At 44.7% G+C, this 26,792-nt stretch overlaps 1 protein-coding gene across 1 annotated transcript in view; it reads right to left on the bottom strand.

Moving 5' to 3' along the window:
• The window catches only part of LOC119926671 (very-long-chain enoyl-CoA reductase-like), an 85,524-nt gene that overhangs the window by 21,602 nt on the left and 37,130 nt on the right, over positions 1-26,792 (bottom strand). The window contains exons 2-7 of the mRNA XM_038744934.1: positions 9,200-9,250; positions 7,649-7,700; positions 4,761-4,805; positions 2,941-3,044; positions 665-780; positions 425-530 (exon numbers count right to left, since the gene is read on the bottom strand). Coding sequence (XP_038600862.1) covers positions 425-530; positions 665-780; positions 2,941-3,044; positions 4,761-4,805; positions 7,649-7,700; positions 9,200-9,250 — 474 coding nt within the window. The remainder of the gene's footprint in view (positions 1-424; positions 531-664; positions 781-2,940; positions 3,045-4,760; positions 4,806-7,648; positions 7,701-9,199; positions 9,251-26,792) is intronic.

Raw genomic sequence — 26,792 nt, 5'->3', positions numbered from 1 at the left:
GGGAAGCTCGGGTCTTGGCCGCCGAGACCGGTCTTTGGGACCGTTAGACCTCACCCCCCTTTTTCATCACAAACGATAACGGCGTCACGGACAGGACCGAAAAAGCAGAAGAGGAACGCCACAAATAGGCCGTTGGGTCGGACATTGAGTCCAGAGAGCTGGGAGAGGAGGGGAATGGATACTGAAGGGATGAGATACTTCGCAAGGCTTAGTACATCAAGGGGGAAAAACTGTTCCGGGGAAAGTCCAGCCATGGGGGAGTTTAGGGCCCAGACTCTGTTACGGGGCTGGGGAAGAACAAAAGCTTGCAAAAGCTGTGTATCTTCTGGACCCTACCCCCAAAACCAGCCACACCGAGGGCATGTATAACGTCTGGGCCTGGGGAGGGGTGAGCGCGGCTGATATGGGGCAGGTGACAATTTACCTTCACAATACTCCTCAGTGGCATAGTCCCATGGGAGAATCGATGAACAAATATTGTTTCAATCAACCTTTTGATGTAGTGGAAGGAATGGCAGACACATGCCAGGCTGGAAACAGCAAGACAAAAGGGTTTCAGAAGACTAAAGAAACAAGGAAGGAAGACATTTGGAGTAAAAAATAAAAAATAAAAAAATCAGGCCGCTAACGAGATCGTCGGTGGAAGGCTTAGAACGAGACTCACTTCACAACGGTGTGGGATTGCGACATGAGCTTCTTGTCCAGGCTGTAGACAAAAGGCATCCGGAGGTAAAATAGGAGATAGACGAAGAGTGGACCAGTGTACTCTATCAAAAACACCTGCAAAGAAAAAACAGCATCACCGAGCTCGTTGTGTGCAGGAATGTGTCTGTTTGTTTTTATGTTGTACTCTCCCAAGCACTTTGTATACTGCTTCGTACACAGTAAGCGCTCAATAAATACGATTGAATGAATGGGAGAGGGGGCCCCAGAGCTGACTTTCTTGTACCAGTTGCTAAATAAGACTTCAGATACATTTTGCCTCTCTGCTCTGCTCCTTTTTAGGGAGGAGGCTTTGTTCGGGTCAGCGTGGGGAAATTGATCTCCGGATGTCAGAGCAGGAGAGATCCCGTTTCTTTATTCCTAAACATTAAAGCTCAGCCTAGCAACACAGACTTGGGGAGGGAAGCGAGAATGAGCAGATTCGCTTATGGCCGTGCTTAGAACGGTGCTCTGCACACAGTAAGCGCTCTATAAATGCCGCTGAAAGAATGAATGGGTATGTTCAGAGGCCCAGCAGAGCCAACATCCAGCCCTGTTGGACCCCAACAGCAAGGACAAGGTCGGGGGTAGGGGGGTGGAGAAATTACCTCCTTGGGCAGAGTTTTGGGGAGAGTTTCTTTGGGAATAAGGGCATCTCACCACACATCCAAGAATACTCAATGAGGGCAGCGTTCATGTCTTCCTACACTTGTCAATCAATCAAGCAAATTTATTGAGCACTATCTGTGTGCAGAGCACTGACTAAGCGCTTCAGAGAGTACAATATAATAAATATCAATCAATCGTATTTATTGAGTGCTCACTGTGTGCCGAGCACTGTACTAAGCCCTGGGCAGAGTATAGTTATAACAATAAGCAGAAACATTCCCTGCACATAAGAAGGTCATAGTCTAGAGGGGGAGATTAGCGATAAAAGAAATTACTGCTTGGTACATAAGAATAACAATAAGTAGACACATTCCCTGCCCGTAAGAAGTTCACAGTCTAGAGGGGGAGATCAGCGATAAAAGAATAAGTGCTGTGGGGCTGAGGGTGGCTGAATTAAAGTTTCAAAACCAAGTTCCAGGGATCTCTATTATCCTCTTTCAAGTGCTTAGTACAGTGGTCTCCTTGGAGTAAAAGCTGCATAAATGGAATTGATTGATTGGTTGATTAATCGCTGTCTGAATTCCTGGGTCAGGGCTTTTGTCTTTCTATTCATTCAATCGTATTTATTGAGCGCTTAATGTCTGCCTCCCTCTCTAGACTGTAAGCTCACTGTGGGCAGGGAATATGTCTGTTTATTGTTATACTGTGCTCTCCCAAGCGCTTAGTAAAGTGCTGTGCACACAGTAAGCATTCAATAAATACAACTGACTGACTGAGCTCTGTTGTATTGTGCTCTCCCAAGCACTTAGTAAAGTGCTCTGCACACAGTAAGCGCTCAATAAATGCGGTCGACTGACCGACTGACTGAGATAATAATGATGGAATTTATTAAGCGCTTACTATGTGCAAAGCACTGTTCTAAGCGTTGGGGAGGTTGCAAGGTGATCAGGTTGTCCCACAGGGGGCTCACAGTCTTAATCCCCATTTTACAGATGAGGTAGCTAAGGCCCAGAGAAGCTAAGTGACTTGCCCAAAGTCACACAGCTGACAATCGGCGGAGCTGGGATTTGAACCCATGACCTCTGACTCCAAAGCCCGGGCTCTTTCCACTGAGCCACGCTGCTTCTCTGTTTGGGAGATCTGTTATATTCTCCCAAGCTCTCAGCACTCTGAACATAGTAAGCGCTCAATAAATACAATCGAATAACTGACTGAGCTCTGTTGTACTCTCCCAAGTGTTTAGCACAGTGCTCTGCACACAGTAAGCACTCAATCATTGGTATAAATTCCACTGATGATGATGACCTTTCCCATGGGTCCAGAAGGGTCCAGAAGGGTCACCGCCCCCCCCCCCCCCCCCCCCCCCCCATCAATCTTCTTCCATCTTTCTGGGCTGGAAGTGTCATCCATGTCAATCTGCAGAAAATGTGGCTCTCTGCCATCGTTACTGCCACCCCACTGAGCTAATCAGAAAAGCCTTTTCTCCGGTTTCCTGGGTAAGAGATTGAGCAAGGCTCCTGCTGTGTGACTTTCCTTTGTGCAGCACATCAGACCCCAGCCCACATCAGTTCAACGGGAGCGGACTCGAGCAGAAAAGACCGACAAGCTCAAACCGACCGCGTAGCTCACCATTGTCCAACCTATCTGTGGCCCCAAATCTTTAAAATAGAGAGTAGCCGTTGTGCCAACAGGAAGCTTTTGCAAGATCTCCTCATTCCGCAGGGATTTTCCTTCTGAGAAGAAAAATTGTTTACATGGAGAGCGGTGTTAAAGAAAAACAGGTCAGGAGCATATTGCTGATCCCCAAAATCTCTCCGAAGTTCCTTGTTTACTCCACAGAAACCCTTTATTCTTCTCAGGCCTACTGGGGAAACTGCAGGCTGCCAATGTGTGATCTGTATAATCACATACTTTTCTACTGGGGGGGAAAAATAGTCTTTCATTTTGTTTAAAAAACCAAAAAGATGTGTTTGCCCTATCCTTCTCCTCGAGGGAAATACTGCCATACTTTTCAAGTGGCCAATTAACTGACGATCCAGATTCCATTAAATCCTACTCCCTCCTACTCAAACTGTGAGCCCCACTGGGGGACAGGAACTATGTCCAACCTGATTATCTTGCATCCATCCCAGTGCTTAGAACAGTGTTTGACACAGAGTAAGCACTCAACAAGTACCATATCTATTATTGTTATTACTGTTAATTTGTGAGCTGATTTCTCCCCCCCATATGACTGTCTAGACTCAAGACTACTAAGGCCTTGCAAAAAACAAAAATCCAGTGCTCAAACATTTTCCAGGAAACTCAGCCAGCAAGTTCTGGCAGGATTTGGATATTGAGTCAGGAAAGCATTTTGGATGACTGAAGCCCTGACTGGGTGTTCTAGCCTATTCTCCTTTCTCTCTGCTTATTCCATCTCTCAAAACCATCTTGGGCACAGTACCCAGAAAACAGAAACCAGTTTGCCAACAAAATCTGAGTTTAATTCCAACAAAGGAGGAGCACTTTAGCGTGTTTGTTTAGGCCAGCCCTTACTTTTATACGGTGGAATGGCGTATCCCTTAGATTAAAGTGTGCTCTGGTGAGGGTGGGGGAAAATTCCTCTTCAAAGTTAGAATCTCTGGTAGTTGGGTGGAGGGAGCTGGGATTGGAATTATGGCCTCAGTTTTCACACAGGGGAGTTGGACAGCCAAAAAGCAACTGCTTTGTTTGGACACCAACTCTCCCCAGTACCAGGATAAGAGTAGTCAAAAAACATCAGCAGGGGTGAGAAGGGTTCGAATTACGTCATCGATGAGGTCTGTAGGGGATACGTTAGAGACGTGTAGATGAAAAGTTAGAAATGTAAACTGGATCATCTTTACATGTCAGGATGAGTGTCAAGGAGAGCAGCCAAACCACAGCTATTTGTTTTGTATCATATTTGTTAAGCTCTTACTATGTTCCAGATGCAAACAAATGGGGTTGGACACACTCCCTGTCCCCTGAGGGGCTCACAGTTTTAATCCCCATTCCTCAGATGAGGTAACCGAAGCACAGAAAAGTGAAGTGACTTGCCCGAGGTCACACAGCAAAAAAGTGGCAGATCCGGGACTAGAACCTAAGTACTTCTGACTGCCACGCCCGTGTTCTATCCTCTAGGCCACGCTACTTCTCAAAGATGGGCTAAGCAGCCTAATTGGCACTGTGAGAGACGCAATTCTGAGCCGGGAGGAGCATGTCTTGTCTGGTTCAGCTGCAATATCTATATTCTTGGGGTGGAAAGGGTGACTCTGAGCATCGGCAGGTCACATTCAAGCAGCAAGCACCCCCAGAGACCACCGTAAAATCCCCCACAACCGACCCCTCCTTTTCCAAAGACTCCTCCCACCAGGTGGGTTTATCACCCTTTCCTTCAACATCAAGCCCCCTTCCCTGGAATCATGAATCCAGACGGGAATGGCACTTACTGGGGTCGAGTCTGATCGATTGTCTTGCTGGATACCACTGGGGATCTGAAAGAGAAGCCAGATTTAATCACACCCACCGATTCCAAACACTAATCCCTGCTACGGGCAAGCGGAAAAGCAGTGTGGCCAGGTGGATAGAGCACGGGCTTGGGAATTAGAAGGACTGCGTCTAACCAAGGCCACGCCACTTGTCTGCTGTGAGACCTTGGGCAAATCACTTCGCTTCTCTTCGCCTCAGTGCTCTCATCGGTAAAATGGGGATGAAGACCACAAGCCCATGTGGGGCAGGGACTGTGTCCAACCTGATTAACTTATATCTACCCCAGTACTTAGTATAGTGCTTGGCACATAGTAAGTGCTTAAGAAATATCATTTTTTAAGAAAAGAAGCACAGTGCTTGGCACATAATAAGTGCCTTAAAAATACCATTTTTAAAAAAAGAAGCAGGGAGGGAAGACCAAAGAGAGGCACAGCCTCCAGTGACATGAAGCAGGAGTTGGGAGGTGACCAAAACTGACAGACCAGTCTGGTAAGCAGCGAGACTGTGAGCCCACCTTTTAGACTGTGAGCCCACTGTTGGGTAGGGACTGTCTCTATATGTTGCCAATTTGTACTTCCCAAATGCTTAGTACAGTGCTCTGCACGCAGTAAGCGCTCAATAAATACAATTGAATGATTGATTGATTGAGAAGGAGAGGGACTGCTCTCCTGAAGAAGAGGCTCTGCAAATCTTAGCTTGCCCCAGGTCATCTTGAAAGCAGGTCAATCAATCAGTAGTATTTATTGAGCGCTTACTGTGAGCAGAACGCTGTACTAAGTGCTTGGGAAAATAAAGTATAACGATATAATAGACATATTCCCTGACCATAGTGAGCTAACAGACAATAATTAATCTAGGGAGAGACAGACAATAATATAAATAAGTAAATTATGGATATGTACCTAAGTGCTGTGGGGCTGAGGTGAATAAAGGGAGTGAGTCAGACGGATGGAGAAGGGAGGGGGAGAAAAGGAAAAAGAGGGCTTAGTCAGGGAAGGCCTCTTGAAAGAGATGTTCCTTCAGTAAGACTTTGAAGGTGGGGAGAGTGATTGTCAGATTTTTTTGTATATAACTTGCACCTATTTACTATTCTATTTATTTTGTTAATGATGTGAATTTAGCTTTAATTCTATTTGTTCTGATGACTTGACACCTGTCCACATGTTTTGTTTTGTTGTCTGTCTCCCCCTTCTAGACTTTGAACCCGTTGTTGGGTAGGGACCGTCTCTATATGTTGTCGATTTGTACTTCCCAAGCGCTTAGTACAGTGCTCTGCACACAGTAAGCGCTCAATAAATAAGATTGAATGAATGAATGAATGAATGAATGAATGAATGAATGAATGAATAGGAAGAGGGAGGATTTTCCAGGCCAGAAGTGAGTGAGAGGTCAGTAGCAAGATAGAGGAGACTAAGATATGGTGAGTAGGTTGGCATTAGAGGAACAAAGTGTGTGAACTGGGCTGCACAGCAATCCCAACTAGCACATCAGCTCAGCAGGAAATTGACTTTATGTGCACCACAATAATAATAATAATAATAACATTTCTTAAGTGCTTACTATGTGCCAAGCACTGTTCTAAGTGCTGGGGAGGTTACAAGGTAATCAGGTTGTCCCACAGGGGGCTCATAGTCTTCATCCTCATTTTACAGATGAGGTAACTGAGGTCCAGAGAAGTGAAGTGACTTGCCCAAAGTCACACAGCTGGCAATTGGCGGAGCCGGGATTTGAACCCATGACCTCTGACTCCAAAGCCCATGCTCTTTCCACTGAGCCACGCAGCTTCTCAAATGGGCAATGGACGGTCAGTCACACCAAGGCCTTCTCCACCAAACCTGAAAAGAGAAGCAGCGTCACTTCTCTGCTGTGTGTCCCTAGGCAAGTCACTTAACTTCTCTTTGCTTCAGTTCCCTCATCTGCCAAATGGGGACTCAATATGTTTTCTCCATCCTACTTAGACTGTGAGCCCCATGTGGGACCTAATTAGAAGCAGGGTGGCTCAGTGGAAAGAGCCCAGGCTTTGGAGTCAGAGGTCATGGGTTCAAATCCCGGCTCTGCCAATTGTCAGCTGTGTGACTTTGGGCAAGTCACTTAGCTTCTCTGGGCCTCAGTTACCTCATCTGGAAAATGGGGATGAAGACTGTGAGCCCCCCATGGGACAACTTGATCACCTCCCCAGTGCTTAGAACAGTGCTTTGCACATAGTAAGCGCTTAATAAATGCCATTATTATTATTATTAACTCGTATATACTCCAATGCTAAGTACAGTGCTTGGCACATTGTTAATGCTTAACAAATGCCACAATTATAATTATTATTTTTGTGCGTTTAATTGGAAATGGATGGTCAGTCACAGACTGTGAGCCCGTTGTTGGGTAGGGACCATCTCTATATGTTGCCAGCCTGTGCTTCCCAAGCACTTAGTACAGTACTCTGCACACAGTAAGCACTCAATAAATACGATTGAATGGATGAATGAATGAATGAATGAATGGTGACCTTCTCAGACAAATCCAAAAAGAGGAGCAGTGTGGCCTAGTGGAAAGAGACCAAGGCTGGGAGGAAGGGAACCGGGATTCTAATTCTGGCTCCGCCACTTGCCTGCTATATAAACTTGCACAAATCACTTCACTTCTCTGTGCCTCAGGTTCCTCCTTTGTTAACTGGAGATTCAGTACCTGTCTTCTCCCTCCCTGTAAGTACCATTTGGGACAGGGACTTTGTCTGACGTCATTCTCTTGCGTCTACCCCAGCAACTAGTTCAATGTTGTCCATGTAGTAAGAGCTTAAATACCACAGTTATTATTATTATGCTATCATAGAATAGGAAATGCACCTGTTACTTACAAAATTTGTGGAACATCAATCTAATATCATTAATTGAGGCATGAGGTTCGACCTAGGCAGCAAAAATATTTCCAATTAGAATAGAACATGCGACGATGATGGGAGATAAGTAGTTTTCCGCAATATGACTAAAATATTCTGAGTCCAAGGAGCCCAGGAGGCTGAAGGGGTGGGTTGGATATGAGGAAACTCCTTCTTTATGGGCCTTCAATCCCTGTCCTGAAAGGAAATAACTTTTTAGGTCACCACCATCTAGTTGGCTGGGCCTCTTACGGTTAGGATGACCAGGTTATTTGGGGTACACAGTGAGGGTGGACAAGGCCACAGAGAAGGGTAGAGAGATGGTGGGAGAGATGGAGGGAGAGGAGAAGGGGGAAAGTGGGGTTGTCATGAGGGAAGGAAGGGAGGCTGTGATTGGGCAATAGAAATGCTGGCAGCAGCAGTAACCCTGGCTAAATGACTCTGTCCAGATGTTTCTTGGCATTTAAGCCAGGCTAAAAACTCCAAGAAATGGCCCAGATAGGGAGAGTCTAGCTGTGACTATGGGGGCAGGAAGAGCAGTGGCTAGTGTTACCAAGGTGGAGGAGGAGGAGGAAAAAAGAGCAGTAGAAAGAGGAGGAGGAGGAAAAAAGAGCAGTAGAAAGAGGAGGAGGAGGAAGAGAAAGAGGGGAAGGAGAAAGAGGAGAAGGAGGAGGAAGAGGAGGAGGAGGAAGAGAAAGAGGGGAAGGAGAAAGAGGAGAAGGAGGAGGAAGAGGAGGAGGTGGAGAAAGAGGAGGAGAAAGAGGAGGAGAAAGAGGAGGAGGAGGAAGGGGAGAAAAAGGATGTGGAGAAAAAGGAGGAAGAGGAAGAGAAAGAGGGGGAGGAGAAAAAGGAGGGGAGGAGAAAAAGGAGAAGGAGGAGAAAGAGGAGGAGGAAGAGAAAAAGGAGGAGGAGGAGGAAGAGAAAGATGGGGAGGAGAAAAAGGAGGAGGAGGAGAAAGAGGAGGAGGAAGAGAAAAAGGAGGAGGAGGAGGAAGAGAAAGATGGGGAGGAGAAAAAGGAGGAGGAGGAGAAAGAGGAGAAGGAGGGGCAGAGAAAAAGGAGGAAGAAGGGAAAAAGGAGGAGGAGGAAGAGAAAAAGGAGGAGAAGGAGAAAGAGGAGGACAAAGTGGAGGAAGAGGAGGAAAAAGAGGAGGAGGAGGAAGAGAAGGGTAGGCAGACTCTCTTCAACTCCTCTACCCTGCTTCTGAGCTTGCCTAGTAAGTCTTGCTTATGCCCTTTTGGGTGACAAGGCAGAAGCCCAGAATCGTCAGTTACACATCTCAGGGGAGACCTACTTAGGTGTCCACAGAGCTGGAGGTCCCAGAGAGGGATCAAAGTCTGAGCAGATCAGGAAGTCTGGGCTGCAACTGGTGCCTCCAAAGAAAGGATGCGGTGCTTGGACGGGACAGTGTGAAACTGGGCAAACAGGCCTCTGAAGTGTCCTAGGCAGTCAAACCGGGACCTTTAAACAAAACTGCCTTCTTGTCCTAATACTGTATACAGGGAAATAGGCATGAAACACTCGGTTTTACCTTATCCAAGAAGCAGAGCTGTTTCTTTGTCTTGTAGTCCAGGATTTCCACCTGTAGGGAACAAAAGGCCCCTGTTCATTATTGCTGTCTAGCTCACATCCGCTCAGCTAGGGCATTCTGTACCAAGAAGAATAAGAAGAAGTGATGAGTTTTTACTGGTGCAGCAGCTTCTCCCTCACTTGAGAACACAGGGTCAGAAGGAACAACAACAGGCAGAGCTTAACTGGAGGAAATCTGTTTCCATAAAATGCAACTGTCCCGTCCTTCAGTTGAACTGCCAGACAGAGACCATCAAGCTTCCTCATCTGACTGATCTCAACTTTTACCCGGTATTTCAGACTCACCACACTGCTGTCTTTATTAATAATAATAATAATAATGGCATTTGTTAAGTGCTATGTGCCAAGTACTGTTCTAAGCGCTGGAGGGGGATACAAGATGATCAGGTTCTCCCACGTGGGGCTCACAGTCTTAATCCCCATTTTGCAGATGAGGGAACTGAGGCACAGAGAAGTGAAGTGACTTGCCCAAAGTCACACAGCTGACAGTTGGCAGAGCCGGGATTAGAATTACTCTGATGATATTTGCTGAGCACTTATTATGTGCCTAGCATGTATTGAGAGAAGCAGCTTGGCCTAGCAGAAAGGACACAGGCTTGGGAGTCGGAGAAACAGGGTTCTAATCCTGGCTCCGCCACTTGCCTGCTGTGTGACCCTGGGCAAGTCACTTCACTTCTTTGTGCCTCGGTTACATCATCTGCAAACCAAGGAATAAGATTGTGAGCCCCATATCGGATTGGGACTGTGTCCAACCTGATTTATTTATTTATTTATTATTTTACTTGTACATATCTATTCTATTTATTTTATTTTGTTAGTATGTTTGGTTTTGTTCTCTGTCTCCCCCTTTTAGACTGTGAGCCCACTGTTGGGTAGGGACTGTCTCTATATGTTGCCAACTTGTACTTCCCAAGCGCTTAGTACAGTGCTCTGCACACAGTAAGCGCTCAATAAATACGATTGATGATGGTGATGATGATGATTTGCTTATATCCACCTCAGCACTTAGTACAGTGACTGACACATAGTAGGCACTTAACAAATACCCGCTATTAAGACTGTGAGCCCCACATGGGACATGGACTTTGTCTAAACTGATTGGCTTGTAGCTATCTCTAGGCTTAGTACAGTGACTGGAACATAGTGAGAGCTTAACAAATATATATATATATATATATATATTCATATATATATATGAAACAACAGGCAGAGCTCAACTCGAGGAACTCTGTTTCCTTTAAATACAGATGTCTTGTCATTCTGGACAACAACATCTTGTCATTTTAGACATTCTAGACATTCTAGAACTGCTAGACAGAGAGCATCACGCTTCCCCATCTGACCTCTCTCAACTTTGACCCAAGATGTCAGACTTACCATATTGCTGGTCATTCTTACTACTATGATGGCATTTGTTAAGGACTTAATATGTAGAGAAGCAGCGTGGCTCAGTGGAAAGAGAATGGGCTTTGGAGTCAGAGGTCATGGGTTCAAATCCCGACTCCGCCAATTGCCAGCTGTGTGACTTCGGGCAAGTCACTTAACTTCTCTCTGCCTCAGTTATCTCATCTGTAAAATGGGGATTAAGACTGTGAGCCCCCCGTGGGACAACCTGATCACCTTGTAACCTCCCCAAAGCTTAGAGCAGTGCTTTGCACATAGTAAGTGCTTAATAAATGCTATTATTATTATTATTATTATTATTATTATTATGTGCCAAGCACCCTACTGAGAGAAGCAGCATGGCCTAGAGGAAAGAACAGAAGCCTGGATGTCAAAGGACCTGGGATCTAATCTCAGCTCCACCACGAGTCTGCTGGGTGACCCTGGGCCAGTCACTCAATTTCTCCGTGCATCAGTTACCTCATCTGTAAAAAGTTCTCCTTCCTACTTAGATTGTGATCCCTGCGTCCGATCTATGTAGTATCTTCCCCAGCACACAAAACAATGCTTGACGAGCTTAACAAATAGCACTGGGGTAGATACAAGATAATTAGGTTGGCTGCCATCCCTGTCCCAAATAGGGTCCACAGTCTAAAATAGGAGGCAAAACAGATTTACAGATAACTGAGGTATAGAGAAGTTAAGTGACTTGCCCAAGGTGATCAGATTGTCTCACATGGGGCTCACAGCCTTCATCCCCATTTTACAGATGAGGTAACTGAGGCACAGAGAAGTGAAGTGACTTGCCCAAAGTCACACAGCTGACAATTGGTGGAGCCAGGATTTGAACCCATGATCTCTGACCCCCAAGCCCGTGCCCCCAAGCCACGTTGCTTCTCATTGAGCCACGCTGCTTCTGTATGTATATATATATATATGTATATTCTGTATGTATATGTATATATATATATACACATTTATATATGTACATATATAAACAGGAGCTGTCAATGATTTCAAAGGGGAAAGTAAGAACAATGTTAGAGCGATTTCAAAGCCCAGTTGCAGTAAGTAAAGGAAATAGGCAAAAGTGATCCTTCTGCTTCTTTCCACTTGGGCTTCACTGACCCACTTTCTAATGAAACACCTCCTCTGCAAGTGCAATAAGGTGTCTGTGCTCAGTTCAGCTGCCAGGTTAAATGACTGTGACTTTATGTAATTACCCCAGAGTTTTGTCTTCTGTCATTTTAATCATCCTCAATATTACCCGACTTCAAGCCAGTTTAGATTTTTTTCTCACTACTCTTGTACTAACGAGAAAGAGAAGTCGGCACATTATTAGAAAAGTAGATTTGAAAAGTGAGGCAATTCATTTTGAGCCTATTTTCTTTTCTGTTGTCCTAAGGGTCTCTTCTAATCCTTCTATTTCACACCAAAGAAAACACTGAATCTCCTGCCAGAACAAGGAACATGATTCCTTTCTCTTTAGATTTACAAATAAAACGAATCTCCTCTAGTCCCCACCCACAAATTCTTTGGACCTCAGCCTTCCCTCTAGTCAAAGCCTTCCCCCAACCCCACATCCAACAACTTCCCCCCGCTATATCCCCCAAATCTTGAGTTGCAGCAACCCAATCGCCACCTAATAATAATGATGATGATAATGATAATTGTAATATTTAAGGGCTTCCTTTGTGCCAAGCACTGTACTTATCACAAGGGTGAATGTGAGATGGTCAGGATAGACACAGTCCCTGTCCCACATGGGGCTCACAGTCATTCATTATTTCATTCATTCAATTGTATTTATTGAGCGCTTACTGTGTGCAAAGCAGTCTAAGTGGAGGGACAGCACATATTGAATCCCCATTTTACAGATGAGGAAACTGAGGTAGAGAGAAATGATTTGCTCTAGGTCCTACAGCTGACATATGGCAGAGCCAGGATTAGAACTCAGATCCTCTGATTCCCAGACCCACATTCTTTCCACACTGCTTCTCTTGCACTTACATATTGCAGAGCACTGTACTTGGGAGAGTATAATGCAACAATAAGCAGACATATTAGCTGCCCACGACGAGCTTACAGCCTAGAGGGGGAGACGGACATTAATATAAACAGATAAATGAGAGATCTGTCCATAAGTGTTGAGGGGTGGGGAGGGGGGGTGAATAAAGGGAGCAAGTCAGGGAGATGCAGAAGGAAGTGGGAGAAGAGGACAGGAAAGCTTAGTCAGGGAAGGCCTCTTGGAGGAGATGTGCCCTCAATAAGACTTTGAAGGCAGGGAAAGTAATTATCTGTGGGATATGAGGAGGGAGGATGTTCCAAGCCAGAGGTAGGACATGGATGAGGGGTCAGCGGGGCGATAGACAAGATGAAAGACCAATTATTGATTTTTCTCTTTCTGCCCCCCAAGAGATTCCCTAACCCAGCAGAATGGCCCTGAGAGGAAGAGCCTCACCCAACTAAGGAAAGAAGGATAATAATAATAATGGTATTTATTAAGCGCTTACTATGTGCAAAGCACTGTTCTAAGTGCTGGGGAGGTTACAAGGTGATCAGGTTGTCCCACGGGGGGCTCGTAGTCTTAATCCCCATTTTACAGATGAGGGAACTGAGGCACAGAGAAGTGAAGTGACTTGCCCAAAGTCACACAGTGGACAATTGGCGGAGCTGGGATTTGAACCCATGACCTCTGACTCCAAAGCCCGAGCTCTTTCCACCGAGCCACGCAGCAACCAAGACCCCCAGTGGCCCACCTCTACTGGGCCTCTAGCAATTACATTCATTCATCCATTCATTCAATCGTATTTATTGAGCGCTTACTGTGTGCAGAAAGCGCTTGGGAAGTACAAGTTGGCAACATATAGAGATGGTCCCTACCCAACAACGGGCTCACAGTCTAGAAGGGGGAGACAGACAACAAAACAAAACATGTGGACAGGTGTCAAGTCATCAGAATAAATAGAAGTAAAGCTAGATGCACATCATTAACAAAATAAATAGAATAGTAAATATGGACAAGTAAAATAGAGTAATAAATCTGCACAAACATATACAGGCGCTGTGGGGAGGGGAAGGAGGTAGGGTGAGAACTTTGATCAGGCAGCTGTTTATCACACTCGAGTGCTTTGTTCCATTATCTGACTCAACCAAAATTCTTACTCGTTCCAAATTTTAAAAGTGTTCTTTCCACTGGGCATGAAATAATTCATTCATTCATTCAATCGTATTTATTGAGCGCTTACTGTGTACAGAGCACTGTACTAAGCACTTAGAAAGGACAGGTCAGCAACATATAGAGACGGTCCCTACCCAACAATGGGCTCACAGTCTAGAAATTGCTTACATTCCAGGAGAATATCTAATCTAATATATAGTAATTAAACAAAAATGAAAATTGGTAAGCGGAACCAAAAAATGTGCATGAGTATTCCTTTTGGCCATGAAGCCTTGTCATTGTACTTTTATTACTTTTGCTCGTTAAACTTAAAAGCATAGTTCATTAGCAGCTTGTATAAGTTTCTTTGCCTGTCTGAACTGCGTGAAACTTCTGATTTATTTTACCCCAACAAGCTCTTGGCTACATTCTCTGCCCGAGATCACTCTTCTTACCAAGGCATGTAAAAGCTAACAACATCGCTGCCTAAATTCTTTGCTTTCACATGCCTTAAAACACCTGTCTGATCTTGTCTTCTTTTGGAATTCCATCTTTAGCAATAATCCATGACATTGAAAGAGCATCTTGAAGTGATTTTTGAATTTCAGAGGACCCCTGTGAAGTCAGAAAACTTAGGCCTTAATTAGGCTTTCCTCCATGTTAATTGCAAACGGATGCATCGATCTCACCAACCTTGCGCTATCGGGTTAAACCACCTCGGTGTCAGGCTCGTCCTCATTTTTCAGATTGAGACACCTCCCTCTGTGAGCCCACTGTTGGGGAGGGACCGTCTCCATATGTTGCCGACTTGTTCTTCCCAAGCGCTTAGTACAGTGCTCTGCACACAGTAAGAGCTCAATAAATACGATTGAATGAATGAATGAATGAATGACTGAAATGAAAAGCAGGAGGACACACAGTTACCACACAGCTACAAGCAGTGTGGCTCAGTGGAAAAGAGCATGGGCTTTGGAGTCAGAGGTCATGGGTTCAAATCCTGGCTCCACCAATTGTCAGCTGTGTGACTTTGGGCAAGTCACTTCACTCCTCTGGACCCCAGTTCCCTCATCTGTAAAATGGGGATTAAGACTGTGAGCCCCCCGTGGGACAACCTGATCACCTTGTAACCTCCCCAGCGCTGAGAACAGTTCTTTGCACATAGTAAGCGCTTAATAAATGCCATCATTATTATTATTATTATAAGCAGTGTAGCCGAGTGGATAGAGCACGGGCATGGGAGTGGGCTTACCTGTGTTCTAATTCTGGCTCTGCCACTGGCCTGCCGTCCTCTCGCTCCCACTGTTCCCCCGACTTGAAACTCTCTCCCCGAGTTCAAATTTGACAGACCGGGACCCCTTCCCATATTCTACCCCCTCCACCGAGATTTTCTGACCAATTCCCTGATCCCCAAGTACACCAACCATCATGTACCTATTTCTACTCAGCATTCATTCAGTCAGTCGTATTTATTGAGCGCTTACTGTGTGCTAAGCGCTTGGGAAGTACAATTCAGCAACAGGAGAGACAATCCCCAACAGGCTCACAGACTAGAAGAGGGGAGACAGACATCCTCACCATTTATGGATACATAGTTTCTCAATTGTTTGTTCAGTTATTTTGAATATTCGATTTATAAAATTTTCATGTCATGGCTAACTCTCCAACAGAGAACTCTGTTGTACTGTACTCTCCCAAGCACTTAGTTCACTGCTCTGCACACAGTAAACTCTCAATAAATACGATTGATTGATCTGGGGCAGGAATCATGTCACTTCTTTGTTTGGCACTTCCCAAAGGCTTAGTATTCTAACTAGTGAGTGCTCAATAAATATCACCATTATTATTATTATTACTATACAACTACCATGACTATTACTATTATTATGACTATTGCTATTATTATGACTATTACTATGACGACAGCAACTATTACTACTACAAGGGAAGCAGCATGGCCTAGTGGAGCCTGGGAGTCAAGGACGTGGGTTCTAATTCTGGCTCCGCCACTTGTCTGCCATTTGACCTTGGACAACTCACTTCACTTCTCTGTGCCTCAGTTACCTCATCTAAAAATGGAGAATAAGACTGTGAGCCCTATGTGGGACAGACACTCCCCGACATGGGTTATCTCCCCCAGCACTTAGAACAGTGCTTGGCACACAGTAAGCACTTAACTAATACCATAATTTTTATTACAACAATTGCTATGACAACAACTATTACTGTTACTACTGCTACTATGGCTACTACAATTCATTTGATCATATTTATTGAGCGCTTACGGTGTACAGAGTATTACTCTATATATTTATTTTAGTTTTACATATTTATTCTATTTATTTTATTTTGTTAATATGTTTTGTTCTGTTCTCTGTCTCCCCCTTCTAGACTGTGAGCCCACTGTCGGGTAGGGACCATCTCTATAGGTAGCCAACTTGTACTTCCCAAGCGCTTAGTACAGTGCTCTGCACAAGGTAAGCACTCAATAAATATGATTGAATGAATGAATGAATGAAATGCACAGCACTGTACGAAGCGCTTGGGAAGTACAAGTCGGCAACAAATAGAGACAATCCCTGCCCACAACGGGCTCACAGTCTAGAAGGGGGGGAAGACAGACATCAAAACAAGTAAATAGGTTTCAATAACATCATTATAAATAAATAGAATTATAGATATATACACAGCATTAATAAAAATAAATAGAATTATAATTATAAATACGTACATATACACAAGTGCTGTGGGGCAGGGAGGGGGTTAGAGGAAACGGAGCGAGTCGTGGTGAAGGGGAGGGGAGGGAGAGCATATTCATTCCTTCATTCAGTCATATTTATTGAGTGCTTTCTCTGTGCAGATCACTGTACTAAGCGCTTGGGAAGTATAAATCGGCACTACTACTGCTACTATGGCTACTATGACTACGACAATGATGACTACGAATACTATTCATTCAATCGAATTTACTGAGCACTTACTGTGTGCAGAGCACTGTACTAAGAGCTTATAAACAGACGTGGGTTCTAATCCTGACTCCACCACTTGTCTGCTGTGTGACTTTGGGCAAGTCCCTTAACTTCTCTGTGTTCCCTTATCTGTAAAATGTCATCTCTATATGTTGCCAGCTTGTACTTCCCAAGGGCTTAGTACAGTGCTTAGTACAGTGCTCTGCACACAGTAAGCGCTCAATAAATACGATTGATGATGATGATGATGATGATGATGATGAAGACTGTGAGCCCCACGAGGGACAACCTGATGACCTTGTATCAGCCCCAGTGCTTAGAACAGTGCTGGGCACATAGTAAGCACTTAACAAGTACCATAATAATAATTATTATTAACTTCTCTGTGCCTCAGTTCCCTCATCTGTAAAATGGGGGTGAAGACTGTGAGCCCCACGTGGGACAACCTGGTGACCTTGTATCTACCCCAGTGCTTAGAACAGTGCTGGGCACAGAGTAAGCACTTAACAAGTACCATAATAATAATTATTATTAACTTCTCTGTGCCTCAGTTCCCTCATCTGTAGAATGAGGGTGAAGACCGTGAGCCCCACGTGGGACAACCTGGTGACCTTGTATCTACCCCAGTGCTTAGTACAGTGCTGGGCACATAGTAAGCACTTAAGTACCATAATAATTATTATTATTAACTTCTCTGTGCCTCAGTTCCCTCATCTGTAAAATGGGGGTGAAGACTGTGAGCCCCACGTGGGACAACCTGGTGACCTTGCATCTACCCCAGTGCTTAGAACAGTGCTGGGCACGTAGTAAGCACTTAACAAGTACCATAATAATTATTATTATTAACTTCTCTGTGCCTCAGTTCCCTCATCTGTAAAATGGGGGTGAAGACCGTGAGCCTGGTGACCTTGTATCTACCCCAGTGCTTAGAACAGTGCTGGGCACGTAGTAAGCGCTTAACAAGTACTACAATTATTATTAATGAGAAGCAGCGTGGCTCAGTGAAAAGAGCACGGGCTTTGGAGTCAGAGGTCATGGGTTCAAACCCCGACTCCACCACACGACGGCTGTGTGGCCTTGGGCAAGTCACTTAACTTCTCTGAGCCTCAGTTACCTCATCTGTAAAATGGGGATTGATTGTGAGCCCCACGAGGGGTAACCTGATCACCTTGTATCCCCCCCAGCGCTTAGAACAGTGCTCTGCACATAGTAAGCGCTTAACAAATGCCATTATTATTATTATTATTAATAAGTGCTAATACTACCGTTGTTCTTACTGCTGCTATTACTACTACAAATAATAAGAATAATTAGGGTACGTGTTAAGATCCCCTCTCAGGGTGGCACCTGGAGAGTTTCCAGTCCTCTACCAGTCTCGGCTACGGGAGGGAGAGTCAAGCAGAGGCCTGTCCATTCCGTTCCTAGCTCGGCCAGTGGCTACCGAGTGGCAGGCAATCGGCTACAAGTCAAAAATCACCTGTGCTGGGCAGCAGCGGCTTGGGAGAGAGTTGAGGGTGGAGACTCGGTTTACTGTGCAGAAGGAGATGATGGTACAAACTTCCGTATTTTTACCAGGAAAACTCTATGGATCCACTACCAGAACAATGGCAGATAGAGAGCGGGGCGTTCTGGGAGAGATAATAATGATGGTATTCATTAAGCGCTTACTGTGTGCAAAGCACTGTTCTAAGCGCTGGGGAGGTTACAAGGTGATCAGGTTATCCCACAGGGGGCTCACAGTCTTAATCCCCATTTTCCAGATGAGGTCACTGAGGCGCAGAGATTGCCCAAAGTCACACAAGCTGACAATTGGCAGAGCCGGGATTTGAACCCATGACCACTGACTCCAAAGCCAGCGCGTCACTACGGATCGGAAATGACTCAACGGCATAAGACGAGACTTGCTAAGTGCTTACTATGCGCTAAGCACTGTTCTATGAGCTGGAGTAGATCTCACTTAATCAGGTTAGGCACAGTCCCTGTGCCACGTGGGGCTCACAGTCTTCACCCCCATTTTACAGTTCAGGTAACTGAAGCACAGAGAAGTGAAGTGACTTGCCCAAGGTGATGCAGCAGACATGTGGCAGAGCCGGGATTAGAACCCAGGGCTTTCTGGCTCCCAGGCCCGTGCTGTAGCCACTAAGCTACGCCGCTTCTCATAGCCACATCACTTCTCATACTACTGCGGCTCTGGCTACTGTGTGACTTTGGGCAAGTCACTTAACTTCTCTGGGCCTCAGTTCCCTCATCTGTAAAATGGGGATTAAGACTGTGAGCCCCATGTGGGGCAACCTGATCACCTTGTATTCCCCCCAGCGCTTAGAACAGTGCTTTGCACATATTAAGCACTTAATAAGTGCCATTATTATTATTATTATTATTATTATGACTACTACTATTTCTACTATTGCTACTACTACTATTGCTACTACTTCTGCTGAACAAGGAAGTCAAGTCCGCCACCCAGTCCTCCTGATTCTCCAACCTGATCCTAATTCAGAATATTCTACTGCTCCCATAGACTATAATGTCGCTACAGGGTCTAATTCAAGCCTATTGGTTCCATTAAATATGAAATTCTACCGACATTATTTAAATCAATTGTCACCTCTTCTTAGGCCAAGGATTTTACAAGTCACAGGCAGTTACCCAGCATAAATCGAAGCATTTTATGTTTGCTCGCAGCTGCTTCTCTTACTCTTTCCCGATTTCTGGACCGTATCTCTTATTCACTTCACAAGTAACTGGGGTATCAGCGCATGACAAAGGAGAACTAGGTGATGACCACCTTGCTTTTTAGATAAAAAGGGCACAACTCTCTTGAACTGAGCCGTGAGAGGCAGAGAGATCATGAACAGAAAGTGAATGTTGCCCCTGCTCGTTTTCTGTTTGGCTAAAAACAGGACAAAGCAAGCTAGTTAATCACGATCCACGTAACTGGTACAACGCTCCTGCTGTGTACTGAATCCATCACTGGTATTTTTTGAGCGCTTACTGAGTGCAAAGCACTATACTAAGAGCTGAGAAGAGTACAGTACAACAGAATTGGTAGACATATTCCCTGTCCACAAGGAGCTGTGAGCAAAATCAGCCCTGCAACCGCAAAATCCAGATAACGGGGGGTCAGTTTGAAACAAATTGAGCTTTTCCAGTAACTTAAGGTTTTTCAAAAGGATTGGGAACGTTGAATTTGTTTCCCAGGAGGAGTCGAGCCAATACGAACTTCTAAAAACTAGCTTAGTTGAAGCCTGCCTTAACGGGCCTTCTGATCATGGGTAAGATGTTATTATCGAAGAATAAGCTCTGTATTTCTCGAGGAGATAAGCACAATGCTCAAGGGCAGGTCTCCACATTGCCAAAAGATAAGCTGTCTCCAATTCACTGGCATCCATGTTTTGATCTGAGTTTTCATGACCTCTACTACGGAACCTTTATGGAACTGAACCTAACCTGAGCAATCAATCAATCAATCAATCATTCAATCGCATTTATTGAGTGCTTACTGTGTGCAGAGCACTGTACTAAGCGCTTGGGAAGTACAAGTTGGCAACATATAGAGACGGTCCCTACCCAACAGTGGGCTCACAGCCTAGAAAATTCACAAAAGTGAATTAAAATCATCATCATCATCATCATAATAATAATAATAATAATAATAATAATAATAATAATAATAATACTGGTCAAGTGCTTACTATGTGTCGTGCACTATTCTAAGCTCTGGGGTAGATACAAGATAATCGGGTTAGACACAGTCCCTGTGCCACATGGGGCTCACCGTTTTTATTCCCATTTTACAGATGAGGTAACTGAGGCACAGAGAAGTAAAGTGACTTCCCAAAGACACAAGCTGACAAGTGGCAGAGCCAGGATTAGAACCCATGACCTCTGATTCCCAAGCGCGGGCTCTTTCCACTGAGCCATGCTGCTTCACAACAAGAATAGAGTGAGAAACAGCGTGGCTCAGTGGAAAGAGCCCGCAATTGGGAGTCAGAGGTCATGGGTTCAAATTCCCGCTCCACCAATTGTCAGCTGTGTGACTTTGGGCAAGTCACTTAGCTTCTCTGTGCCTCAGTTACCTCATCTGCAGAATGGGGATTAAGACTGTGAGCCCTACATGGGACAACCTGATCACCTTGTAACCTCCCCAGCGCTTAGAACAGTGCTTCGCACATAGTAAGCGCTTAACAAATGCCATCATTATTAAGAATAACAGTGGTATTTGTTAAGTATTTATCGCGTACCTATCACTGGGTCTAGATCCAAGCTAATCGGGTTGGACACAGTCCCTTTACCCCCCGTGGGACTCACAGTCTCCATTTCCGTTTTACCGATGAGGTAACTGAGGCCCAGAGAAGTGAAGTGACTTGCCCAAGGTCACACAGCAGGCAAGCGGTAGAGCTGGGATTCGAACCCATGACCTTTTGACTCCAAGGCCCGGGCTCGATCCAACAGGACAAGTAGAAGCGTCTCCCCATCTGATAGCCCTTCACCAGGTCCTTCCACCCAGTAGATGTCCTTGGCACTAAGTTTGCGACATCGATCCTTATTCTCGTGCACGTCTGTTAACAACAACTGTAGCACGGTTCCAGCGCTTAATACAGTGTTTGCCCCCTCCTCAAGAACCTCCGGAGGTTGTCTATCCTCTTTCACAATGAATAGAAACTTCTCACCATTAGCTTTAAAGCTCATAATCACCTTTCCCCTCCTACTTCACCTTGCTGCTCTCCGACTATAACCCAACCCGTATAATTCGCTCCTCTACGAACCTTCCCACTGTACTTGGTTATCGCCTATCTCACCGCCAACCTTTCTCCCACATCCTGCACCCTCCCTCCTCCTCTCCGGCAGACCATCACTCTCCCAACCTTTAAAGCCTTATTATTATTAATAATAATAACAATGGTATCCCAGACTGAGCCCCTTCCTTCCTCTCCCCCTCGTCCCCCTCTCCATGCCCCCATCTTACCTCCTTCCCTTCCCCACAGCACTTGTATATATGTATATATGTTTGTACATATTTGTTACTCTATTTATTTATTTATTTATTTATTTTACTTGTACATATCTATTCTATTTATTTTATTTTGTTAGTATGTTTGGTTTTGTTCTCTGTCTCCCCCTTTTAGACTGTGAGCCCAATGTTGGGAAGGGACTGTCTCTATATGTTGCCAATTTGTACTTCCCAAGCGCTTAGTACAGTGCTCTGCACATAGTAAGCGCTCAATAAATACGATTGATTGATTGATTGGTATTTGTTAAATGCTTACTATGTGCCAAGCACTGTTCTAAGCGCTGCGGTAGATACAAGGTAATCAGGTTGTCCCACGTGGGGCTCACAGTCTTCATCCCCATCTTCCAGATGAGGGAACTGAGGCACAGAGAAGTTAAATGATATGCCCAAGGTCACACAGCTGACAAGTGGCGGAGCCGGAATTAAAATAATAATAATAATGATGGTTTTTGTTAAGCGCTTACTATGGGAAAAGCACTGTTCTAAGCGCTGCGGTAGATACAAGATAATCAGGTTGTCCCACGTGGGGCTCGTAGTCTTCATCCCCGTCTTCCAGATGAGGGAACTGAGGCACAGAGAAGTTAAATGATTTGCCCAAGGTCACACAGCTGACAAGTGGCGGAGCCGGAATTAAAATAATAATAATAATGATGGTTTTTGTTAAGCGCTTACTATGTGCCAAGCACTGTTCTAAGCGCTGGAGTAGACACAAGATAATCAAGTTGTCCCACGTGGGGCTCATAGTCTTCATCCCCGTCTTCCAGATGAGGGAACTGAGGCACAGAGAAGTTAAATGATTTGCCCAAGGTCACACAGCTGACAAGTGGCGGAGCCGGAATTAAAATAATAATAATAATGATGGTTTTTGTTAAGCACTTATTATGTGCCAAGCACTGTTCTAAGCACTGTGGTAGACACAAGACAATCAAGTTGTCCCACGTGGGGCTCACAGTCTTCATCCCCATCTTCCAGATGAGGGAACTGAGGCACAGAGAAGTTAAATGATTTGCCCAAGGTCACACAGCTGACAAGTGGCGGAGCCGGAATTAAAATAATAATAATAATGATGGTTTTTGTTACGCGCTTACTATGTGCCAAGCACTGCTCTAAGCGCTGGGGAGATACAAGGTAATCAGATTATCCCACGTGGGACTCACAGTCTTCATCCCCATTTTACAGATGAGGGAACTGAGGTACAGAGAAGTTAAATGATTTGCCCAAAGTCACACAGCTGACAAGTGGCGGAGCCGGAATTAGAATAATAATAATGCTCTGCACACAGTAAGCGCTCAATAAATACGATTCAATGAATTGAATGAATAATGATGATGGTATTTGTTAAGCGCTATGTGCCAAGCCTGTTCCAAGCTCTGGGGAGATACAAGGTGATCAGATTGTCCCACGTGGGGCTCACAGTCTTCACCCCCATTATACAGATGAGGGAACTGAGGCCCAGAGAAGTTAAGTGACTTGCCCAAAGTCACACAACTGATAAATGGAGGAGGCGGGATTAGAACCCACAACCTCTGACTCCTAAACCCATGCTCTGTCCACTGAGCCACTGTGCTTATTGAAGACACATCTCCTCCAAGAGGCCTCCCCTGACTAAGCCCTCCTTTCCTCTTCTCCCACTCCCTTCTGCATTGCTTTGACTTGTTCCCTTTATTCATCATCATCATCATCAATCGTATTTATTGAGCGCTTACTATGTGCAGAGCACTGTACTAAGCGCTTGGGAAGTACAAATTGGCAGCATATAGAGACAGTCCCTACCCAACAGTGGGCTCACAGTCTAAAAGGGGGAGACAGAAAACAAAACCAAACATACTAACAAAATAAAATAAATAGAATAGATATGTACAAATAAAATAAATAAATAAATAGAGTAATAAATATGTACAAACATATATACATATGAATATATACATATATACATACATATAGATACATACATATATGTATGTATATATGTATACACATATGTATGTATGTATATACATACATATATACATATGAACATATATATATATATATATATATATATTCATCCCCCCCGCCCCACCGGCCCCACAGAACTTATGCAACTGGATATATAGCGTGACTCAGTGGAAAGAGCCCGGGCTTTGGAGTCAGAGGTCATGGGTTCAAATCCTGGCTCCACCACAAGTCTGCTGTGTGACCTTGGGCAAGTCACTTAACTTCTCTGAGCCTCAGTTACCTCATCTGTAAAAATGGGGATTAAGACTGTGAGCCCCACGTGGGACAACTTGATCACACTGTATCCCCCCCAGAGTTTAGAACAGTGCTTTGCACATAGTAAGCGCTTAACAAATGCCATCATTATTGTTAGAGAAGCAGCGTGGCTCAGTGGAAAGAGCCTGGGCTTTGGAGTCAGAGGTCATGGGTTCAAATCCCGGCTCCTCCAATTGTCAGCTGTGTGACTTTGGGCAAGTCACTTCACTTCTCTGGGCCTCAGTTACCTCATCCGTAAAATGGGGATTAAGATTGCGAGCCCCCCGTGGGACAACCTGATCACCTTGTGACCTCCCCAGCGCTTAGAACAGTGCTTTGCACATAGTAAGCGCTTAATAAATGCCATAATTATGAGAAGCAGCGTGGCTCAGTGGAAAGAGCACGGGCTTTGGAGTCAGAGGTCATGGGTTCGAATCCTGGCTCCACCACAAGTCTGCTGTGTGACCTTGGGCAAGTCACTTAACTTCTCTGAGCCTTAGTTACCTCATCTGTAAAAAATGGGGATGAAGACTGTGAGCCCGCCGTGGGACAACCTGATCACGTTGTATCCCCCCCCAGCGCTTAGAACAGTGCTTTGAACATAGTAAGTGCTTAACAAATGCCATTATTATTATTATTATTATTATATTAATATCTGTCTCCCCCCTAGACTGTGAGCTCATTGTGCGTGTGGAATGTGTCTGTTAATTGTTCTGTTGTACTCTCTCAATCACTTTTTTGGGAGAGTCGAGTGGTTGCCGACCCACAGTGACGCCATGGGCTCATCTCTCCCAGAACGCCCCGCTCTCCATCTGCAATCGTTCTGGTAGCGGATCCATAGAGTTTTCTTGGGAAAAATCGGAAGCGGGTTACTGTTGCCGCCTTCCATGCATCCAACTTGTACTTCCAAAGCGCTTAGTACAGTGCGCTGCACACAGTAAGTGCTCAATAAATACGATTGAATGAATGAATCTCTATCTATTGATTTATTATACTTGTACATGTTTATTCTATTTATTTTATTCTGGTAATATGTTTTGTTTTGTTCTCTGTCTCCCCCTTCTAGACTGTGAGCCCATTGTTGGGTAGGGACCATCTCTATATGTTCCCAAGCACTTAGTACAGTGCTCTGCACACAGTAAGTGCTCAATAAATATGATTGAATGAATGAATCTCTATCTATTTATTTATTTTACTTGTACATGTTTATTCTATTAATTTTATTCTGGTAATATGCTTTGTTTTGTTCTCTGTCTCCCCCTTCTAGACTGTGAGCCCGCTGTTGGGTAGGGACCGTCTCTATATGTTCCCAAGTGCTTAGTACAGTGCTCTGCACACAGTAAGCGCTCAATAAATACGATTGAATGAATGAATGAATGAATGAATGAATGACTCTTTCTCATGATGCTGCTGCCCAACACGGGTGAGTAGCAGATTGCGTGCCACGCGCTAGCCACTGGCCAAGCTAGGAATGGAATGGGTCAGCCTCTGCTTGACTCTCCCTCCCATAACCGAGACTGGTAGAGGACTGGAAACTCTCATTCATTCATTCATTCAATCGTATTTATTGAGCGCTTTCTGTGTGCAGAGCACTGTACTAAGCACTTGGGAAGTACAAGTTGGCAACATATAGAGATGGTCCCTACCCAACAGAGGGCTCACAGTCTAGAAAGGGGAGACAGACAACAAAACAAAACATATTAACAAAATAAAATCAATAGAATATGCACAAATAGAGTAATAAATTTGTACAAACATATATACATATATTCACGTGCTGTTTGGAGGAGAAGGAGGTAAGGCGGGGGTCCAAGTGCGACCCTGAGAGGGGACCCAAGCACTTAGTACAGTGCTTACTAAATACAACTGACTGACTGACTGACTACAGTGCCTGGAACATAGTAAGTGCTTCACAAAGGCCTTTTATTTTTCTTTCTCATCCTGTTTGGGTATGGTTTGTTCCTGTCAGTCTCTCCTATTCAATTTTAAGGGCACAGCAAGGGCTCAAGAGATGCCATTTCCGCTGTTAATAATTGAGCCAAATCCAACAAAAGCCGGACTGAAAAAATGCCAGGGCACAGGGAAGAAGAGACACGATCCCCGGATCCAAAAGGTCTAACTCATTCTGAACTTTTTCATTTTACCGGCAGTCCAGGTCAGATTCATTCATTCGATCGTATTAAGCGCTTACTGTGTACAGAGCACTGGACTAAGAGCTTGGTGAGCCCGTTGTCTTCTAGACTGTGAGCCCGTTGTTGGGTAGGTACCGTCTCTATCTGTTGCCGACTTGTACTTCCCAAGCGCTTAGTACAGTGCTCTGCACACAGTAAGTGCTCAATAAATACGACTGAATGAATGAATGAATGAATGAGAGAATCCAGTGCTTAGAACAGTACCCAGCACTTAGAACAGAAGCAGCGTGGCTCAGTGAAAAGAGCCCGGGCTTTGGAGTCAGAGTTCATGGGTTCAAATCCCAGCTCTGCCAACTGTCAGCTGTGTGACTTTGGGCAAGTCACTTCACATCTCTGTGCCTCAGTTCCCTCATCCATAAAATGGGGATTAAGACTGTGAGCCCCTCGGGGGACAACCTGATCACCTTGTAACCTCCCCAGTGCTTAGAACAGTGCTTTGCACATAGTAAGCCCTTAATAAATGCCATCATTATTATTACTATAGTAAGTCCTTAACAAATAACATCATTATTATAACAATACAACAATAAACAGACACATTCCCTGCCCACAGGAGCTTACTGTCTAGCAGGGGAGGCAGACATTGA

Source organism: Tachyglossus aculeatus, chromosome 4 (genome assembly GCF_015852505.1).
Source record: "Tachyglossus aculeatus isolate mTacAcu1 chromosome 4, mTacAcu1.pri, whole genome shotgun sequence".
Classification (NCBI taxonomy): domain Eukaryota; kingdom Metazoa; phylum Chordata; class Mammalia; order Monotremata; family Tachyglossidae; genus Tachyglossus; species Tachyglossus aculeatus.
Note: the sequence above shows the minus strand (reverse complement) of the source record. Positions and strands in the feature narration are given on the sequence as shown.